The following is a 21,199-nucleotide window of genomic DNA, read 5'->3' on the forward strand; positions in this document are numbered from 1 at the left end:
AATCTATTAAAAACGTACGATAAATATTTTCTCGAGAAATTGATGATACTCTATTAAATAAAGTTTTACAAAATTTTGGCAAAAAAATATAAGAATATATTATGATTTTTTTTTTTCATATTTATATAGACAACTTCAACGACTATTATTATAATAAATTTTTATTTATAAATTTGTTAAAAATATCATGTTTTTATCGTCAAATGTTTTTTTTAAGTTTTGTAATTTTTTTTTCATATTGTTTATCATTAATAAAGTTGGAAAAAATATAAATTAAAAAAAAAAACTTAAAAAAAATAAAGATATATATGTTTTTTTAAGCTAGAAGATATCTGAAGATGTTAGAAGACTCTGGTCCACATCTGCGCCAAGAAGAGGGCGCGCAAACATTTTTAGGTCTGCAGTCTTCAAAAAAACAAACAGTCTGCGAAGACTAATGTCTGCGCGTGGTCTGCGCGGCGCAGACAGAAGACGTCTCGCAGATCTGCAGACAAAAAACAAACACTACCTTTGTTTCCTTAAAAGATACAGAAATAACATTAGGATCTGAATAAGTAAACCTTCAAAAGTTTGTGGGTTATATGTGTCATTTTCCCAAATTTTAAATAGCTAAACTCATGGAACCCATAAAGAAGATGAAACATGATTGTATAAAATTTCATGCTTCCTTCAATTCAAAAACTCAAAAAGTTTTCTGTTGCTGTTTTTTATTTCTAAATTAAGTAACGTTTTTTTAACAGAAAAACTTAATATGTAAATTAAGTAACGTTTTTTCTTCTAAATCAAGTAACGTGAATACATCATGCAAAACTTAATATATAAAATTCCGTACATAGAAATTTTGGCTAATGGAGACAGTATCGTTGATTTAACAAACATCAAAGTCATTAGAAGTAAAAATATATTTCGAAATCAATAATATTACAAGTAAGAATCTGTTGATACAAAGTACAAACAAAGAGAACTAAACATTATGAGTTCGAATCACATGTCCAGCCATGGAAACTTGAAGCGCTTCCTCTTCATATGCCCTTCTTTCCAACTCTTCCAATCTAGCTTTCTTCTTCACTTTCACAAACATGGCTACCAATAGTAACCCCAAAAGAAAAGCCCCAATCCCTGCCCCAAATGAGCTTCCAAACACCACCTTCCACCGCTTTATCTTCTTCCTCTCCGGCAATAATATTGGTGATTCTACCACCAACCCAAAATGGCCTTGGCTCCTGGTGCCACAAATGTTTGGCGCAACCTCTTTTTCAAGTGTCACCTTACCATCGTCTCCAAATGTTGCACACATTTGTATCCTACCATGAAACGTGTTGTTCTTTGTCATTGTGTAATTACTAAAATCAATTTTTATTCCATTTACTTGTGGTGACTGAATTTTGACCTCAAATTGCACATTAAACTTTGCATCGTCGACAGCGTTATATGCTAATAACCCTAAGACAGGAGACACAAGTTGATAACCTACTAACTCATGGTAATTATCATAGTAAATACTCGACCAATTGTTTCCTAGATTTTGTGTTACAACAAGGACTCTTTCTACATATGGATGAACATCCACACCAACTCCCAAGTGAAATTCTTGGATACTTGCGCCATACCTTTTGAGGCTTCCACAACGATACTTCACAGTGCTCACATTAACACCTGTTAGATTTGATGGCAAATGAACGTTGTATGACATGCCTGTTTTGAAGTTCTTGTACGACTTGAACGTGTAATATCGAATTGCAAGGTCGAGGAGTCTTGTGGACTTAATTCCTTGAGCTTGGATCGCAAATTTTGTGGGTAATGCCAAGAAAACTAGAAGAACCCAAGTCAAAGAAAGATGATTAGAGCCCATTAACTCGAGGACGTGAATGTGTTTGTTTGCAGATGTGCATATCTTGACAAGCTCTTGCTTTCTCATGTTATGTTGAAAAGAGGAAAGTAGGGTTTGTCTATGGAAGTTTTATAATGTTAAATGATCTAAAAAGGGTTTGAAGATCATCATAGGACCATAGGAGTGTTGAGAGAGAGGAGTCTTGTGGGGTTGTAATACTGATTATTGTTTGTTCAAAAAGGTGGTTGCTTTTGAAGGGTGTGTGGTGGTGGGTCTGATGGTGATGTGGGCAGCTGCTAAAGAATTCTTTGCATGGGGTGACAGTTGTAAATGTGTAGGCGTGTTATAAGTTCGGAGATAAACAACATAAATTAATAGTAAAGGTGAGGCAAGATCCGAATCCTATTTGATTTTCTTTCGGGTTTATTTAACTTATTCGTATTAACTTACCTAAAATTTTGGAATTAGAGAATTTTTGTTGTTGAATATTGCCTAACATTATTATTTTTGAGCTTCTATACTTCTATAAACAAATTCATATATGTATCTAAAACAATATCAATATCATGTTTTTTTCTTAAAATTCTCTCATAATTTTGAATTTTAAAATATAGGGAAAAGTAATGAGTTGAGGTTGGAAGAATGATTTGGTGTAGGGGAAGTTGTGGGAGTCTAATGATTGTGATTTGGTTTGTCAAAAAAGCGGTGGGCATGGCGTGCTTAGCCGTTTGACAATGGCTCCCATCTGCAATCATATAGTGTGTGATTTTGATCAACATGTTCCTCACATTAAAATTAATATTTTTACTTTTGTCAAATTATAACATTGATGATTAATTATGTTATATTAAGTATTATTAAATATTAAACTATAATCCAAACAAGGAATTTAATCTCATCAGGCTTCTCTCCACTCCTAATTGCAGAGATCCGATTATGAACGTATGTTGATTCCGAATCCAACATAAAGAAAGCAAATAAAAGCACCATAGTCCATAGACTTCAACTTTAAGGTGTCCTACCTTAATTTTAAAAAAATATGGACGTAACTTTAGCCAAGTCAAGCTCATCCAATTCCTTCTCAATGGAGGTGGATCAAATAATTGAACCAGGGACCCCATTGACTTCATTTGGAGGGGGTATATGAAGAGGAAATAAGAAGTATTGAAAGGAAAGGAGCCAATATAATTTAAAATTAAAGATTGGGGTTATGTGAAACAAGATTGGACCAAATCCATCAGCCTCTAGTCACATACAATTCATCGGCATCCAATAGACTTAAATGGAATGTATCAACATGTATTTTTTTTTTAACAACAATTCTCATAATTACCAACCATAAACTCAACTAGAAACTGGAACAACAACAATCATTTTTTTCTAATCTTGGGGTCACTCTTATTTTGATAATGTTGTGAAAAATACGTCACAAAAGATAGGGAGGTCTTATATTCATGTAGGATCCTAGTGGATTGTTATATCGGACAAATAATCCTAGTCACATATTCTTTCATGGTCAGTATTTCAAAAAACACAACCAAATATTATTAATGGAAAACTAGCAAGAAGCTAGCACAAAAAAACTTACATAAAAATAGCCTCTAGAAGATTAAAGGAATACAAAACTATCTTGTCAAAAATTAAATTTTTCTAAAACTATTTGGTTGGAAAACAATATTAATTGGTATTATGGGACAACCAAAGAACCCAAATTGTAGCAAATATCACGGCCATTTTTTCATAATAGTCAAACGTCTATCAGCCAAATAAGTAATTCTTGAATGTCAATACAAGTCAAGATTTGAAAATCCAGCTATCGACCCACATTCTTCCGAATGCTATCCACCACAATGCACTACAAGAAAATGTGATATGTTTTTTTGGAACTAGTATCATAAAATAGACACATAATATATATACTCCAAGTCAATGCCTCGATTGACCAAATTATCCCTAGTTACCACTCTTTAAAACTCTTCACAAAAGCACGCTAGCTTAATTAGGATTGTACTTCATCCATCAGGTAGTATTCGGACTTTGAGGCAACATCATGTCATGAATAGAGCTCTAGTAGAGCTAACCAAGAATTCTTCCATGGATTCCAAATCCCAAATCCATTTATCAAACGAATATGTAAGCACAATTGTATCTAGATCGCGGATCATATTGTTGAATAAAATAATTCGGCTCCCCCTCTCACCGGCCAGTGCCAATCCCAAACACCGCCACTTCCATTCAATCTATCTTTGGTTAATAAATTATCATTATTTTCAAGAGCGAATAACCATTGAAATCTAACTTTCAAGGAAAAGTTATTATCAATCCATAATGTAGTTTGACTCTTATCTCCAAGCCTTTTTTCAAGGCCTTAAAATTAATAATACCTTTATAATGAAGATTTTTACACGAACCAACTATATTCGACCAAACTGTGGAACTTTTCACATCTTCGTCATTCAAAAAACCATCTCTACTATCATGCACGAAACGACTTTAACCCATAAAGCATTATCATTAATAGCAAATCACCACCGCTATTTTGTAACAAAGCCACATTAAACACATGAAGGCTTCCAATATCTAAACACATTTATCTTTGGAGGATAACAACACATGCTAATTCACCTAATTACTCTTGAAGAAAATTTAGAGACGATTCTTACACAACTTCAAGAACCCTTATATCATTAAAAGATTAAGAGCCAGAAGGTTTTCCTCAACTTACATAAAAACCTAACTAAAGGAAACCTACTCTACACTCACAATGAAACACACATTCTAATCTAACAACAATCAAGGAAGACCTGACGACCCAATCATAAACCCGAACTCATATGAAATATTTTCACTTCAACCCTCGATCTCATTCAAACGTTTACCTTCACGGCTTCACCCAATGAATAACAAACAAAAACAAATTAAACATACCCTTACCTTCAAAATGTTAGTTTGACAATACAAAAGTTATTAATTTTAATAGCACCTCTCAAACTAACCATTTTGAAGTAAAAAACTAGTTTGAAAAAAGGATCAAACAAGCACAGTTTTTCACACAAAATATTATGTTGAGAAGAAGAAAGAGATTTAGTTAAAATATTTGCAGCCTGATTAGAAGAACTAATATTAACCAATTTTATAACACCTTTTGATATTTTTCCCTTATAAAATGAACATATATTTTAAAATGTTTTGTCTTATCATGAAAAGCAGAATTAAGAGCAATTTTAATTGTTGACTCATTATCACAAAAAATATTTACAGGAACAATATTTTTCAATCCTATATCACACAATACCTTTGAAACTCATATTAACTCACATGAAAGAGTCCCAAGAGTCCTCTACTCTTCTCCATAATATAGGAGAATTACCAAAATAAACAACATAACCACTAACAAATTTTTGAGAAAACAAACTTTTAGCCCAATCTGCATCTAAATATCATCTCAAAAAAAGAGAATCAGACCCGGATTTTAAATATGAAAGTCCCATACCAGGATTATGCTTAAGATACCTTAACAGTCTTAAAGCAATAGGTAAATGAAACTTATTAGGTTTATGCATATATTGACTTAATACTTGTACAGAATAAGCAATATCTGGTCTAGTAATAGTTAAATAAATAATCTTTCCAATAAGTTTTTGAAGCTCAATTATATTTTCAAGTAAAACACTATTATGATCATTAATGACAAGATTTGATTCAAGTGGAGTTTTTATAGGTTTAGATCCTAACATCCCAAACTCATGAAGTAACTATAAGCAATATTTTCTTTGAGACAGAAAAATCCCATTAGGAACTTCTACAACTTCAATGCCTAAAAAATTATTTTGGTTTTCCTAAATCTTTTATAAGAAATTGGGATTTAAGAAAATCTTTTACCTTATTGATCTTGAATTCATTATTACCAATACAAAAATATCATCAACATAAACTAGTAAAAATAACAACATGATTTCTAATATTTTTAACAAACATAAAATAGTCATTAAGATTATGTTTAAAACCAAAACATACCAAGGAATCATTTAATTTTGCATTCCACTTTTGTGGAGCTTGTTTCAGACCATATAAGGATTTTAACAGTTTACAAACTCTATTATCATTCTTACCATATGATATCCTAGAGGTATACCGTATACACATCTTCTTCTAAAGAACCATGGAGAAATGCATTATTAACATCAAATTGACAAAGATTCCAACCAAAGTTAACAGCAAGAGTAATAATAACACGAATTGTTACAATTTTGGCTACAAGAGCAAAAGTCTCCTTATAGTCAATACCTTCCCTTTAATTGTAGCCTTTAGCTACAAGATGGAATTTATATCTTTCTATTTCTCCATTAGCTTTATATTTAATTTTATAAATCCAACGACAACAAATGGGTTTTCTATTTTTAGGTAGACCAATTATTATCCAAGTATTATTCCTATAAAGAGCCTCGATCCATTTCTTGATTCCTGGCCTTAACCCATTCAGGATTAAGAGAGGCTTCATAATAAGGTTGTGGTTCTAAAGACTTATCCAAGTTGGTAATAAAACACTTAGACTCATCAGAAAAAGAGGAATAGTCTAGAGTTTTTTCAATTTCATACTTGTATTTTCCTTCGATGACATAATCACTAAATCTAGTAGGAAGGGAGACTCTTTCCTTGTACGTGTGAGACCAATCAACAGAGAAACAAGGGGCTTAGAAGTAGTCTAGAATGACTAGTTTCCTCAGCCATATAAAAAAATCAGTACCAGACCCAACAAACAAACGCATAGAGGACTCCCTTAAACCAAAGTTAGTATACGAACTATCATGAGTAGCATCTGTTGTAGTTAGGTTATGAGGCGAACTAGTACCATCTGACTGATGATCCAGTCTCTTATTATTACTAACTTCATCAAACAAATGACTCAAACTGAGTAGGCTCATCATAGAAAAAAGGATCAACCCCAAAAGAGTTCTTATTAGTCTTACAAAAATAGAACTTTGCATTTTGAACGGAAAGACATACTCATAAAATTTGATATCACTGGAAACGAAGACAGAATTTGAGTCAAGAATTAACACTTTATAACCTTTCTTTTCCTAAGAATATCCGGAAAAAACACATTTTTCAACTCTAGCAGCAAATTTATCAATGTTATTTAAGTTTGTAGAAAAACACGAACACCCAAAGATCAGAAGATTATCAAAGTTGGGACACTTTGTACAAACCATTTCATAAGGAGATAAACATTTTAAAAGAGATGAAGGTGTCCTATTTATAAGAAAGACACGAGTAGGAATAGCATCATACCAGTATTTCAAAGGAATTCCTGACTAAAAAATAAGAGACTTAGCCACGTTTAAAATGTGCCTATGTTTCCTCGACACAACACCTTTCTGTTGTGGAGTGTAAACACAAGATGTCTGGTGAACAACTCCATTATCCTCATTAAAAGTTTCACACTGAGATTATATACTCAATTCGGTTATCAGACCTTATAGTTTACATATTAACTTCAAACTAAGAAGAAATATACATGTAGCTCTTGTGAAGTCATTAACAATAGTCAAGAAAAATCTGAATCCGGACTCTACACGATATGGTCCTCACATATCTAGATGAATGAGTTCCCTAAGGACTTAGTGACATGTTCACTATTGTGAAAAGAGTCTATAGTTTGTTGTGCTTTATGACACACATCACATGAAGGTAAAAAAAACATTACTGAAATTAAGTTTATTTTTAAGCACATTTAAGACTTGATCAGCAGGATGACCGAAGCATGTTGTGCCAGGTAAACTTAGAAACACAACAAGAATTTTTTGGAATGGAGGACATATTACCTGACAATGTGGGATCAAGATAATAAAGTCCTGTAACATCCCGACTCCCAGGCATAAATTTAAATTTGTTTATATTCATTTTTATAGGGCAAGTCGACAAGTTGGCGGCCCAACTCGTCGAGTAGAGATTGAGATAGTCGCATGGATTTTAGAGTCAACTCGATGAGTTGGAGGATCCAACTTGACAAGTAACAACTGAGCATGAAAACCCTAATTTTCAGGGTTTGCACCTTATTTAAAGGACCTTAAGTCCTTTATCCCGCCTCCCTCGTCACCTTATCACCCTAAGAAAAACCCTAATCGAGATGTCTTCCACTGTGGGAGAGAGTGTGAGGCTTAGAGTGTGTGTTTTGGTGCATTCTTTGAAGGAACTTGAGGAGTAAAAGGCTTGGAACGAGAAGGAGTCTCTGGATCGGGAAAACATCCAGTGTTTAAGACCATTTGGAGGTAAAAAGCCATTACCTTGATCAGTTGTTTGCTAGATCTCTCCATTACCAATATTATGGACATTTTTAGCATTTCTTAAGTCATTAATGGTTTTGAGCTTACTACGAAGCTAAGTCTTCAGATCTGGACATTGTTAGGCCCTTTAGGCCAAAAGACTCAAGCTTTATCAAGCTTTGACCAACTTACATGCATTAAACCCTTTCTTGAGCTTTGTTTTGGCAAACTTATCCCTAAATGCCATGCATGGATGTAAATCTTGCAGCTTTCATGGTATTTCATCCATAGAAGGCTAGATCTAGAGTTTGGGGCTTTAGTCTCACTGAAAAGCGTCTGAACGAGTGATTGGGCTTAAGGAAATCTACGAGTTGGTTAGCCAACCCGACAAGTTGGTTAGGGTTTCCCTCCATTATCTTGGATGCGGTGCAAACTAGACGAGTTGGTAAGACAACTCGGCGAGTTGAGTTGGATTTTTCCCGATTTTTCTGAGAAAAGGAGAAACTCGATGAGTCGCATAGATGCACTCGATGAGTTGGGTCAACATGGCCTGTTGACTTGAGTGTTCACTTCCGTTTACTTTTAGGATTTGGTCAAGTTGTGGACAATGGAGGGCATGGAGGGGTAAAATTGTCTTTTACCCTTTTCGAGCATTAGTAAAGGAGGTTAGCTTAACATCTTTAGATTTGTTGTTATAAATTGTTAATTAGAGATGATTATGATATATGTAGGCAGAGTCTAGAGTGACCGTTGAGTATGAGACATACTTGCTTTACCATCGAGGTGAGTCTTCTCACTATACTTACATGAGTGGTAATTATTGTGCGACTGTAGGGTCTTATTTGAGTTATTGGCCGGAGGGTCTTATGTGATTATTGAGTTATGTGATATTATGCATTTTGTCTTATTTATTTATGTTGTATATTATTATATGCCTTATTGAGTTTGGACCAGAGAGTCCAAACCGAGTTGTGAGACCGGAGGATCTTCACTGTGATATAGGACTAGAGGGTCCAACCTGATCTGTAAGACCAGAGGGTCTTCACTGAGATACATGATTGGAGGGTCATTGTCGAGATATAGCCATGAGAGGCTAACTATTTGTGTGTGGTATTTTGGGGAACTCACTATGCTTTATGCTTATAGTGTTGTGTGAAGTGTGTTTCAGGTATATCTAAGGATCGCAGGAAGGCGCCGACATGATTGTACACACCAGCTAGAGATTATGTTTTGAGGATTTTGGGATATTTTCAAACATTTTATTGTCTTGTGTTTTGAACAACTTGTAAACTTGGTTTTGAGAAATGTTAAATTGTGTTTTGTGTGGTCTTAAAAATGAAATTTTTATTTCAAAATTTAGAGTGTTACAAGTTGGTATCAGAGCCTTGGTTTAACGGATTCGGATGTACCCTCGGGTATGTCTTAACTCAAACTGAGGATTTGAAAATATTTTCTAAAAAGAAATGATTTTCTAAACGAGCAAAATATTTTAAGAGGAAACGAGACAAAGCAGTGTGTACAATCAGCCAGAGCCCGAATGGTGATATCCTAAAATACCCATACTTGTTTATATTATGAGATGAGATACTTATAAGATATTAGAACTGCATATATGCTAGATGATAGGCTAGGTATTTCATGAATTTAGAGCTAGAGTTGCCTGATTTATGATGCCTTAGCCTAGGGGATGCTATTGATTGATATATTATGCTATTTGCACTGTGTGTATACTAAGTAGGGGTACATGGCAAGAATTTGTTAGAGAGAGTTTTGAGTCGAGGAGTAATCTAGGAGATATACCTAGACGTGCATTTGAGGAATCTATTGAGAGAGTATTTTGATATCCGTGAGGGACAGAGTACTTGTGAATTAGGATCCTAGGAGGAGGACTTGGGGCGACTATGGGTTGGTGTGGAAGGTAGTATAGTGTACGTACTACTAAAAGCACCGTATTTGTATGCGACCCAAGTAAGAACCTTAGGATGCTGAGGAGCATGTACGGGTGGGTAATTGAGTGTACGCTTTAGCCAGTCCCTAATGATTTTATGTTTGTGTTTCAGAGAGACTATGGTGATTACCCACAACAACCCCGGGGTTGGTGGTACTAGTGACGAGGAGATCCGCAGGATCATTGCCGAGGAGGTGGCCGAAGCTATCAGGGAGGCCATTCCAGACATATTCGGGTCTATTAAGACCACATTTATTGAGACTTTTGACAAGCGATATACTGCTATCACAGAGGTTGTTGTTGCCGCAGCCGTCGCAGACCTTGCAGTTACGAGGCCACAGGAGGGTGACTCGTTCTTGTTTCAAGAGTTCAGCAACACGAAGCCACTAGAGTTTGATGGCACCCAGGACCCGCTTTCTACTATAAGATGGAACTTCGACATCGAGAGATGTTTTTGATGGGTTTTGAGCATTCTAACACTTCCTAAGTGTATATGCAACCCTAATAACCTTGGATCTATGTTTGTCTAATTATCATGCAAAGTTGAACTCCAAGGTTATATTCCTATCTAGCATACATGGGAAACATTTTTTACTTGAATGAAAGATAGAATAACTTACCTTATTGTTGATTATGATCCTTGAAACCTTGTGAGCCTAGCACCCCAAGTGTGATGCCTCAAATGCTTCACACAACACCAAATGCCTTTGGAATGACCTATGAGAGAATACACACACTTGAAAAATCGGCCTATCCCTCACTTCTATATATGTAGCCGATTTTAGTGGAGAATGAGTTCCTTATATAGTGTTGACACATCTAGGGTTACACCATGTAAACCCTAATGTGTCATGACTCTTCATTTCCATGACCCATGAGTTTGTAACTCCCATGGAGCATCCAATGGGTTTAACCCAACTTGATAATCCATGGATCCTCTTAGCCCACTATACAAGTTATGGATGATTTACATAATCAACCCATATATTTAATTAATTATCTTTTGATCACTTAATTAATTCTAAATTAATTCTTGATCAAACTAATTAAATAATACTATTAATATATTAGAGCTTATAATATATTAATAAACCACAAGTGTTATTTCTCTCATTTAGTATATCCAATTGCATGGTGCCATGCAACCCAAATGGACCATGCTGGGTTGGGTCAAGTATATACCAGAAATAGTTATGGACTTAAACACCTTATCCAACAGTCTCCCACTTGGATAAGTCTAATAACTATAACTGCAAGTATAACTTCAGGAATCGATCAGCAATCATAGCTCTTTCAAGGTTTCTTGGAAATGAGAAGATGATGATATGCCATTTAAGATAAGTGATCATATAATCCTCTATTCTAGATATCAGCCAGACAAATACATGAAATAATGTCTTACTTATTGTCCAACAGTTTCTTTCCCGACTTCCGATTTTTTTAACACATAACTTAATTGAACACATCAACTTAGTTCTAACCGGGCCCGATACATAAGGCAAAACAAAATCATCGAGAGGCCCAGATATCAGCTTCTAATCCAAGAAGGAATGGATAAACTTCGACTCATATGTTTATTCTACTACTCATTGAATTATACACCAAGGCACGTTTTATAACATCGAGTTACCAATGCGATTTCATACAATCAATGCATATCTAACTCATAAGTAACAAATCATATCTCTAGGTTTGAAGACTTATATGATATTACCATCTCAAGATCACTCGAGATAAATTCCATGAAGTGATTCTAGAAAGCGTGGGTTGAGTCTAATACTCAGAACTTATGAGCACTCATGATTGTTGTAGCCAATGTCCAACAACTTAGACCTCTGCAACCAATCATGACAGTCTTGATTCATACCTACTTCCGACATATGACCGACTGTGGAGGTTTGAATAATATGATATACCGAACATAATTATTCTGGAAGTCAAAAGATGCAAAAGAAATATAGTAAACGATTGACAAGAGATAGCAACACTTTACACATAAATAAAACACCTTTTATTCATCATCTAATGTCAATTACACTTTACAAATTTCGAGGTTATTTAACTACTAAATCTAATATCATCTTTCAGCCCTATGCTCCGAGCATGCTGGAGATGCTTAACCCGGGTTAGTCCCTTCGTAAGAGGATCTGCTGGATTTTCATCTGATGATACCCTCTTTTCCACGAGGAGTCCTTCTTCTATTTGATGTCTGATGAAATGGTATTTTCTATCGATGTGTCTAGATCTCCCGTGATCCCTTGGTTCCTTGGCTAAGGCAACAACACTTTCACTATCACATAAAATTTCCATTGGCTTCTTAATAGATGGTACAACTCCAAGGTCTCCAATGAAGTTCCTCAGCCATATCGCCTCCTTTGCTGCCTCACTAGCTGCTATATACTTTGATTTGCAAGTTGAATTAGCCATTGTCTCTTGCTTGGAGCATCCATGGAGCATCCAATGGATTTGTAACTCCCATGGATCATCCATGGAGCATCCAATGGGTTTAACCCAACTTGATAATCCATGGAGCCTCTTAGCCCACTACACAAGTTATGGATGATTTACATAATTAACCCATATATTTAATTAGTTATCTTTTGATCACTTAATTAATTCTAAATTAATTCTTGATCAAACTAATTAAATAATACTATTAGTATACTAGAACTTATAATATATTAATAAACCACAAGTGTTATTTCTCTTATTTAGTCTATCCAATTGCATGGTGCCATGCATCCCAAATGGACCATGTCGGGTTGGGTCAAGTACATACCAGAAATAGTTATAGACTTAGACACCTTATCCAACAGTTTCTATAAATGTTCATGCCCGGAGCACTTGAGAGTTTGGTTCGTACTGAACTAGCTTTGCTTGGGAGCGAAGGACTGGTGGAAGTTCGTGATGATTGATTTCACTCCTACAGATCATGCTGCAGTGACTTGGGAGAGGACTGCCCAATTATTCAAAGACGAGTATGTTCCCCATGTGGAGAGGGAACGATTAGCCTAGGAGTTTCTGTCTCTCAAGCAGAAGACAGAAACAGTGAAAGAGATTACAAGGATGTTTCATGAGAGGGTGTTGTTCTTCCATGAGCACGTGTCTACCGAGCAGGCATGTGTGAGACAATACTTGAGCATTTTGAGGAGAAATATTTGGGAGTTTGTGGAGAACTCATCATATCGGACATTGGTTGAGTTACAGACCAATGCTAAGAGGAGAGAGATTAAGCTAGACATTCAAACCAGAGAGGAGGGAGAGCCTCAGGGGAGAGATAGGAGACCAGTGTAGTCGTAGTCGGCGATGAAGCAGGCTAAACCTGCTGATACAAGAGCAGGAGGCCAAAAGGGCCACACTTGTGGCAAGTGCGGCAAGAGTCATGAGGGATCTTTTCGAGTAAGGATTTGCTACAAATGTGGCAAGGAGGGGCATACGGCGATGGACTACCCCAAGGGACTTTCATTTTTCTTTCATCACAACCAGACTGGCCACCGGAAGGCTGAGTGTCCTCAGCTCACTCATGGATAAGCCCAAGCTTCTCCTCCTGTTGCTTTGCGCGTTACTGTTGGACGACTGGGGAAGGCCGAGGCTCCGAGAACTCGTGGGAGAGCTTTCCAGCTGACTGCGGAGGATGTCCCCACAACACCTGACATTGTTGATGGTATGTATCTCCTTATTCATGTTATTTTGAGATTTATTTATGTTTATACTGTGTTTCATATAGGTACTTTTTTTATGAATTATGTGTCTGCCTTGGTGTTATATGACTCGGGTGCGAGTCGATCTTTCGTGTCTTTATCCTTTAGTCGTCACATTAGTGTTAGACACGAGGCGTTGAGTCGACCATTGAGGGTTTCTATATATCACACCCCCGAACCAGACGGCGGAAACGTCCGAGAGCTGTTGTGACTCAATTGAATACCATTACATTGAATATACATGAAACATAACATCAATCATTGCCATGCATTGAGATAGTACAACTGATAGAGTTTACACTTAGTACATTGTTTCAAACATTACATCCCCAAAAGTAAATTGTTCGATAATAGTTAAAGAAACAGCAAGTCATCACTGAGTACATTTTTCCCTTGGTTTACCTGTTACCTGAGAATACAAGCGTTTTTAAAAACGTCAACATATGAAATGTTGGTGAGTTTATAAGTAATGTTTGAAATAAAACGTTTTGTATTGTTTTGAAAACCACCAGAAAATCCGATATTTTCTAGAAAAGAGTATCGTATAAAAAGTGTGAAGATCTGTAAGTATGCTTGTTTGTTTCTATATATATAAAAAAAAAAAAAAAAAAAAAAAAAAAAAAAAAAAAAAAAAAAATTGGTTGTACTTGGCATGAATCTCGTAGTTGTAGGTATTGAAAAACCCTAGGAAAACCCGATGTTTTCCTAATTCTTTGAATTACGCTTTTTGTGTGGTGTTGTATCGTTGCGACATGTGAAGTCAATGATTCCAGGTGACATTGAATTAAATGTGCATTGTGAATTGTTATAAACACACGTTAATAGAAACGACTAGTTTACAACCATACTAACGATCCCTTAGGCGTCGTCCGTACTATTCACTTAATCCAACCACCCTGACTTCTTGTAGCCCCACAACCGAGGAGAAAAGAGGGCACGAAGACCTCAATAATTCCATAAGTCGTTCAAGGTTATAGTGAATGCGAAGGGCCCTTGGCCCGTCCCGCATTTTTGTGAATTCTCGACTTTACTAGCCGTACCAAAGAACCCTTAGGGCCTAATAGCCTAAAAGCCATTGAAAGTCCTTTTACACGGAGTTAGGTCATGTAAGGCCCAACAATCATGTAAGTAAGTTGTCTTCGGGCCTAAAGATCAGGTCATTGGGCTAGCTAGGCCCAACAAGCAAGATTTGACACTTTTGGGCCCAAAGATGGTGTATCGACGTCTGTGTATTCCCACGCATGTATTTACTTCCCGAAATTTCCGCGTCTGTATTGAATATCGTCGTGTTAGTAGTTTCAGATTTGTTATTGATTTGAGACCGAATCAATTCGTTTAGTAATGATTTTTGGTGTTGATGGTGTATTAGGTTTTGTCGGTAGTCGCGGTATTAGTGTTTTATCTCAACGGATTTGTTGTTTAACTTTGGAGTTTTTCTGTTTGCAGCCCCTTTCTTTTATGAGTTTACACTTTTAACCCTTTGAATAAAAGAATTTCCAATTTAGTCCTTAGACCATTTTTCTTAACATTTTAATATCAAAACTTGTTAAAAATGGTATTTTTCAGCTCATATTTATTTGAAAACAGTTTTAGTCCCTTAAAATGAAGTTTTCTCGGTTAAATCCTCATTTTTTTCGCAACTTTTACACTTTTGGCCCAAAATAGAAAATTTTTGCATCTTTGGTCCTTTTTAAATATGAAAAGTGTTTTTAACCCTTGAAATGGACTTGGAGCACTAGTAGTCCCCTGTTTTACAGAAAAATACATTTTCAGCCCTTCAAATTTGAAAATCTCGCATATTGGACCTTATTGGGCCGAAAATTCATTTTTGGCCCATTATGCTTACTATTTTGCATTTTAACCCATCAAAAGAATATATTTCTAGAAAATACCTTATTGAAACTATTTTGGCATATTTCAACCATCAGAATTGCTAGTTTGTCATTTTGGGCCCTTATGTTTTATATTTTTGACATTTTGAGTCCAAAAATGGGTTTTTGGCCCAAAGAAGTTCATATTAACCATCTTGGTTATTTTTATAGAAATGATTTATATGTATTAATATAATTTATTCTAATATCATATAACTTGATGCAAATCTCGGTTTTTAAGGGCTTTTTGACTAGATCCAACATCACAATCACATAAAAACACAAATATAAACATAGAAATCACATAAAGCATACATACACATAGATCTACACATTTGCTTGTATCCCCCCCCCCCCCCATAACACTTGTAAAACCGAAAAGTAGGGAATATGAAGCTCACCTTTGGGAGTGGTTTCAGTTTTGGAGAAGAGATGGAAGAAAATGAGATGATTTTCAGCCTAAGCAACCTTTCCTTGGAAGATCACGAGTTTGGGAGCTTCTAAGGTGAAAGATCATGATTTCTTATGAGTTAAGAAGAGATTTTTGATAAATCAAGGAACTTAGATCATAGAATTACTTATAAACTTACCATAGATGATGATTCTTGTGGAAAATCACTTTGGAATGCTCTTAAGTCTCGAAAATTTGGTGAAGAGAGGTGAGGGTGTTCCTTGAGAGAGTTTGATAAACAAAAGTGATTGAAGTGTGTATGTGGGTGAACTCTCGGCCGAGAACAAAGAAGAAGAGGAGAGAGGGAGTTGAGGTGACAATTCTAGATGCATGTTGGTCCATGCATGGAGGCATGTGAGGTATAAGTGAGGTGGCACTTCTCAAGTCAACTCTTCACTCTTGGATTTGGGCTTTGGGCTGAGATTTGGAAAGAAAAAGGAGAGTATTGGGCTTTAATGCCCCTAAGCCCATATTAGAGTTAGGTTGGGTGATTTTTAGCCCTATAAAATATAAGTGTGATTTTTTTTATGCTTTATTAGGCTAGATTAGGTTAATTATGGTCCATAATAGTTCATAATATTTAATTCATTTCCTTCTAGGCCCAATATGGCCCAAAACATTGAAATAAATGAAAGTGGTTCCAATTAGAGCCTATTTAAAGGTTCTAAGCCCATGATAGTCAAATTGGAAGCTTATTGGTCCATTGGGCCCAATAAGGAAGTCCTAGTCCAAAATGGACCTAAACAAGAACTTCCAGGGTTTCTAATTGCTTGTTGACTATTTGTAGTGCTTTTATGAAGTGTTTGATTGAAAATTTGTTGCCGTGAAGTAAGCATCTTACATGCTCTTAAGTTTTTGATTCAACATTTTACTTGAGTGTTGTGATTACAAGACACAAAATTTCTAGTTGTGACATCATCCCCCTATTAGAGGGAATTTCGTCCCGAAATTCTGTTTGAAAGCTAGATTTAAGAATGCTAAAATAGGTGAGGGTACTTTTGCTTCATTTGGTCTTCGCGTTCCCACGTGAATTCTGGCCCACACTTTGCGTTCCACCGTACTTTCACGATCGGGATGCGACTTTGCTTAGTACGCTTCACCTCCCTGTCCATGATTTCATCCGGTTCTTCAACGAACAGGAGATTCTTGTTGATTTCGATCTCGTCAAGGGGAATGACGAGTGTTTCATCCGACAGGCACTTCTTTAAATTGGAGACATGGAACACGGGGTGTACACTGTTTAGCTCTGCGGGTAGCTGCAGTTTGTATGCCACTGGACCTATTCGGGCGACGACTTTGAAAGGTCCAATGTACCGTGGGTTCAGTTTTCCCCGCTTCCCAAAACGAATAACTCCTTTCCAGGGTGAGACTTTTAATAGTACTCGATCCCCGACCTGAAATTCTAAGGGCTTTCGTCGTTTATCGGCATAGCTCTTTTGTCGTTCGCGCGATGCTTGTAATCGAGCTCTGATTTGAATGATCTTTTCTATGGTTTCACGAATGATCTTCGGTCCTATTAGATCCTTGTCCGTTGCGAGTGTTTTTGCTAGCTGGGTATCGCCCACCTCAGCCCAACATAACGGTGATCTACACTTACGCCCGTATAGTGCTTCAAAAGGGGCGACCTTGATGCTCGAATGGTAGCTGTTGTTATACGAGAATTCGACTAAAGGTAAATGGGTGTCCCAAGACTTCCCAAAGTCTATCACACATGCGCGAAGCATGTCTTCGAGTGTTTGAATGGTTCGTTCACTTTGACCATCCGTTTGTGGATGATAAGCGGTGCTCATATCGAGGTGAGTTCCTAGTGCTTTCTGGAGTGATTGCCAAAAACGTGAAGTGAACCTACTATCTCTATCCGAGATAATAGACACTGGTACTCCGTGGAGTCTCACGATTTCTCGAAGGTATAAGCGTGTCAATCTCTCCATCTTGTAGGATTCTCTTATTGGTAGGAAATGAGCAGATTTCGTCAGTCGGTCGACTATTACCCATATGGTGTCTATTCCATCTGACGTCTTGGGTAGCTTGGTCACGAAATCCATAGAAACCCCTTCCCATTTCCACTCAGGGATTACCGGTTGCTGCAATAACCCTAAGGGCTTCTGGTACTCCACATTTTCCTTGGCACAAGTAAGGCACTTACTAACATAGGTGGCAATCTCCGCCTTCATGTTAGGCCACCAATAGTGTTGTTTAACATCCAAATACATCTTGTCCGAACCAAGATGGATGGAGTATTGCGTCTTGTGGGCTTCCTTCATGACTATCTCCCTAAATCCTCCGAGTTTAGGGACCCAAATACGGTTCATGAAGTAGTATACTCCGTCTTCTTTTACCTCTAGATTCTTCTCCATTCCGCGTAGTGCTTCGCTTGCTCTATTTTCCATCTTCATGGCCTCCGACTGGGCTACCCCAATCTGAGTGGTCAAGTGGGATTGGATGGTTATTGAAAGGGTTTTCGCACGACGATTAGAGTACTCCTTCCGGCTCAATGCGTCAGCTACCACATTGGCCTTGCCTGGGTGATACTTGATATCACACTCGTAATCGTTTAATAATTCAAACCATCTTCGTTGCCTCATGTTCAACTCCTTCTGGTTCAAGATGTGCTGAAGACTTTTGTGGTCCGTGAAGATGGTGCACCTTGTACCATAAAGGTAATGCCTCAAAATCTTCAGAGCAAAGACCACTGCTCCTAATTCCAGATCATGGGTTGTATAATTTGCTTCGTGCGTCTTTAGTTGGCGGGATGCGTAAGCTATCACCCTTCCACACTGCATAAGAACGCAACCTAAACCCTGATTTGACGCGTCACAGTAGACTACGAAGTCTTCCGTTCCCTCCGGTAGAGATAGTATCGGGGCGCTACAAAGGGCTTGCTTCAGGGTTCGGAACGCCACCTCTTGCTTGTCCGTCCATTTGAATGGTACGCCCTTTTGCATAAGTGAGGTAAGTGGCTTGGTGATTTTTGAGAAGTTTTGAATGAACCTCCGGTAGTAGCCTGCTAGGCCTAAGAATTGATGAATTTCTGTGGGCGTTGTCGGGACGGTCCATCCTTCGATGGCTTTGACCTTGGAAGGATCCACATGAATTCCTTCTTGACTAACAACATGCCTCAAGAAATTCACGCTACGGAGCCAAAACTCACACTTGGAGAGTTTTGCGTACAGATTTTCCGATCGCAGGGTTTCTAGAATTTGTCGGAGATGTTAACCATGCTCTTCCTCGCTTCGGAAGTAGACGAGAATATCATCAATGAAGACAATGACAAAGTTGTCGATAAATGGTCGACAGATTCAGTTCATCAGATCCATAATTGCGGCAGGAGCATTTGTTAGACGAAAGGGCATTACGACAAATTCATAATGTCTGTAACATGTTCGGAAAGCTGTTTTTGGAATATCCTCTTCCCGGACTTTGAGTTGATGGTATCCAGACCGTAGATCTATCTTAGAAAAATAACTAGCTCCTTGGAGCTGGTCAAATAGATCGTCGATTCGTGGGAGTGGATAGTGACTTTTGATAGTGAGTTTATTTAACCCTCTGTAATCAATGCACATTCTAAAAGATCCGTCCTTCTTTTTAACAAAGAGGACTAGAGCTCCCCATGGAGAGTAACTAGGTCGGATGAACCCGTTATCCAAGATTTCACTGAGTTGGCTGGACAATTCCTGCATTTCAGCAGGAGCTAGCCGGTAGGGTGATTTAGCGAGAGGAGTTGCTCCTGGAATGAGGCTGATTCGGAACTCCACTTGTCTCTCTGGGGGTACTCCAGGAAGATCTTTAGGAAACACGTCTGGGAACTCACGTGCTACAGGAATGTCTTGAACGTTAACCTCTTCCTTGGTTTTATCCACTATGTGAGCCAGGAACGCCAAATTGTTCTTTCGTAGATGTTTCTGTGCCTGAATGCACGAGATGATGCGGAGGTTAGTGTTAGGTTTGTCTCCGTAAATTACTAGGGTTTCGTGATTAGGAAGGTGAAGGCGAACGGCCTTCTCGTGACACATAACTTCAGTACGGTGGGGGCTTAACCAGTCCATGCTGATAATCACATTAAAACTCCTAATGGAAACCGGCATTAAGTCTATTCGAAAGACGTGTTGATTTAAGGTTAGGGTACATCCGGTGTAGATTTCCCCAGTGGATTCGGTTTTCCCATTGGCTATTTCCACCGTAAAGGTTTCATTGAGCTTCTGGGGTTGTTGTTTTAATAAATGCCTAAATTTATTGCTTACGAAACTTCGCTCTGCTCCGGTGTCAAATAGGATGCATGCATAAGTGTGGTTTAGGAGAAACGTCCCAGTAACAACAGCGGGATCCTGAATTGCTTCTCCCTGACCCATGGTCAGCATCCTTCCTGTTCCTCCATTTCCGGGATTGTTGTCGTTAGGGCAATCTCGACGGAAATGCCTAGTCCTCCCACACCCATAGCAGGTGTGGCTAGGCCCTGAATTGTTCCTGTCGGTGTTGATGTTGTTGTTGTTGCGGGTGTTGTTGTTATTGTTGTTTCTGTTTCCTTGTTGTTGGTTCTGGGGAGGGTAAGTCCTGCAGTACCTTGCAGTGTGTCCCCTTCGATTGCAACCGGTGCACTGAAACTCCTTGCATTCTCCATTGTGATGGAAACCGCACATGTTGCACTTGGGAAGATTACCGGAATAAGGTCTGGGAGCATTCGAAGCAGCTGAGGTTGGAGCATGTGGTGTGGCCGGAACTTGTGCGGTGGCAGCATTAACTACCACTGTCTGCTGCTTCTTAGAGGTCTCGGGGCCCTGGCGCCCCTTCCTCTTGTTGTTCTTCCCTTTCTTGCCATCACCTTCCTTCTTGCCTTCAGCCTCCGCTAGCTTTTCACCCTTCTTGTTGTTGTGGTCATACAGCTTCTTTGCCAATCTTTTAGCACTGTCGAAGGTTTTGGGGTTTGCAGCTATCACATTTCCCTGGATCGGTGAGGTTAGTCCCCAGATGAATCGCTCAATCTTCTTTCCTTCCGAGGTGATCATACCCGGGCATAACAGAGATAGTTCACTAAATCTCAATATGTACGCATCGATATTCGCATTTTGCACAGTGAGGTTCCACAGCTCTTGCTCCATTTTCTGAATTTCCCCTCGTGGGCAGTATTCGGCCA

General features: G+C 37.8%; 1 protein-coding gene across 1 annotated transcript; it reads right to left on the reverse strand.

Annotated features, from left to right (window-relative positions):
• Positions 1-884: 884 nt before the first annotated feature.
• Positions 885-2,014, reverse strand: LOC145001417 (uncharacterized). Its single transcript, XM_078960793.1, has one exon. It carries the CDS (start codon positions 1,916-1,918, stop codon positions 965-967), a length of 954 nt encoding a protein of 317 aa, XP_078816919.1. The 5' UTR covers positions 1,919-2,014; the 3' UTR covers positions 885-964.
• Positions 2,015-21,199: the final 19,185 nt, after the last annotated feature.

This window comes from Lactuca saligna, chromosome 6, assembly GCF_052625555.1.
Source record: "Lactuca saligna cultivar CGN05327 chromosome 6, ASM5262555v1, whole genome shotgun sequence".
Taxonomy (NCBI): Eukaryota; Viridiplantae; Streptophyta; class Magnoliopsida; order Asterales; family Asteraceae; genus Lactuca; species Lactuca saligna.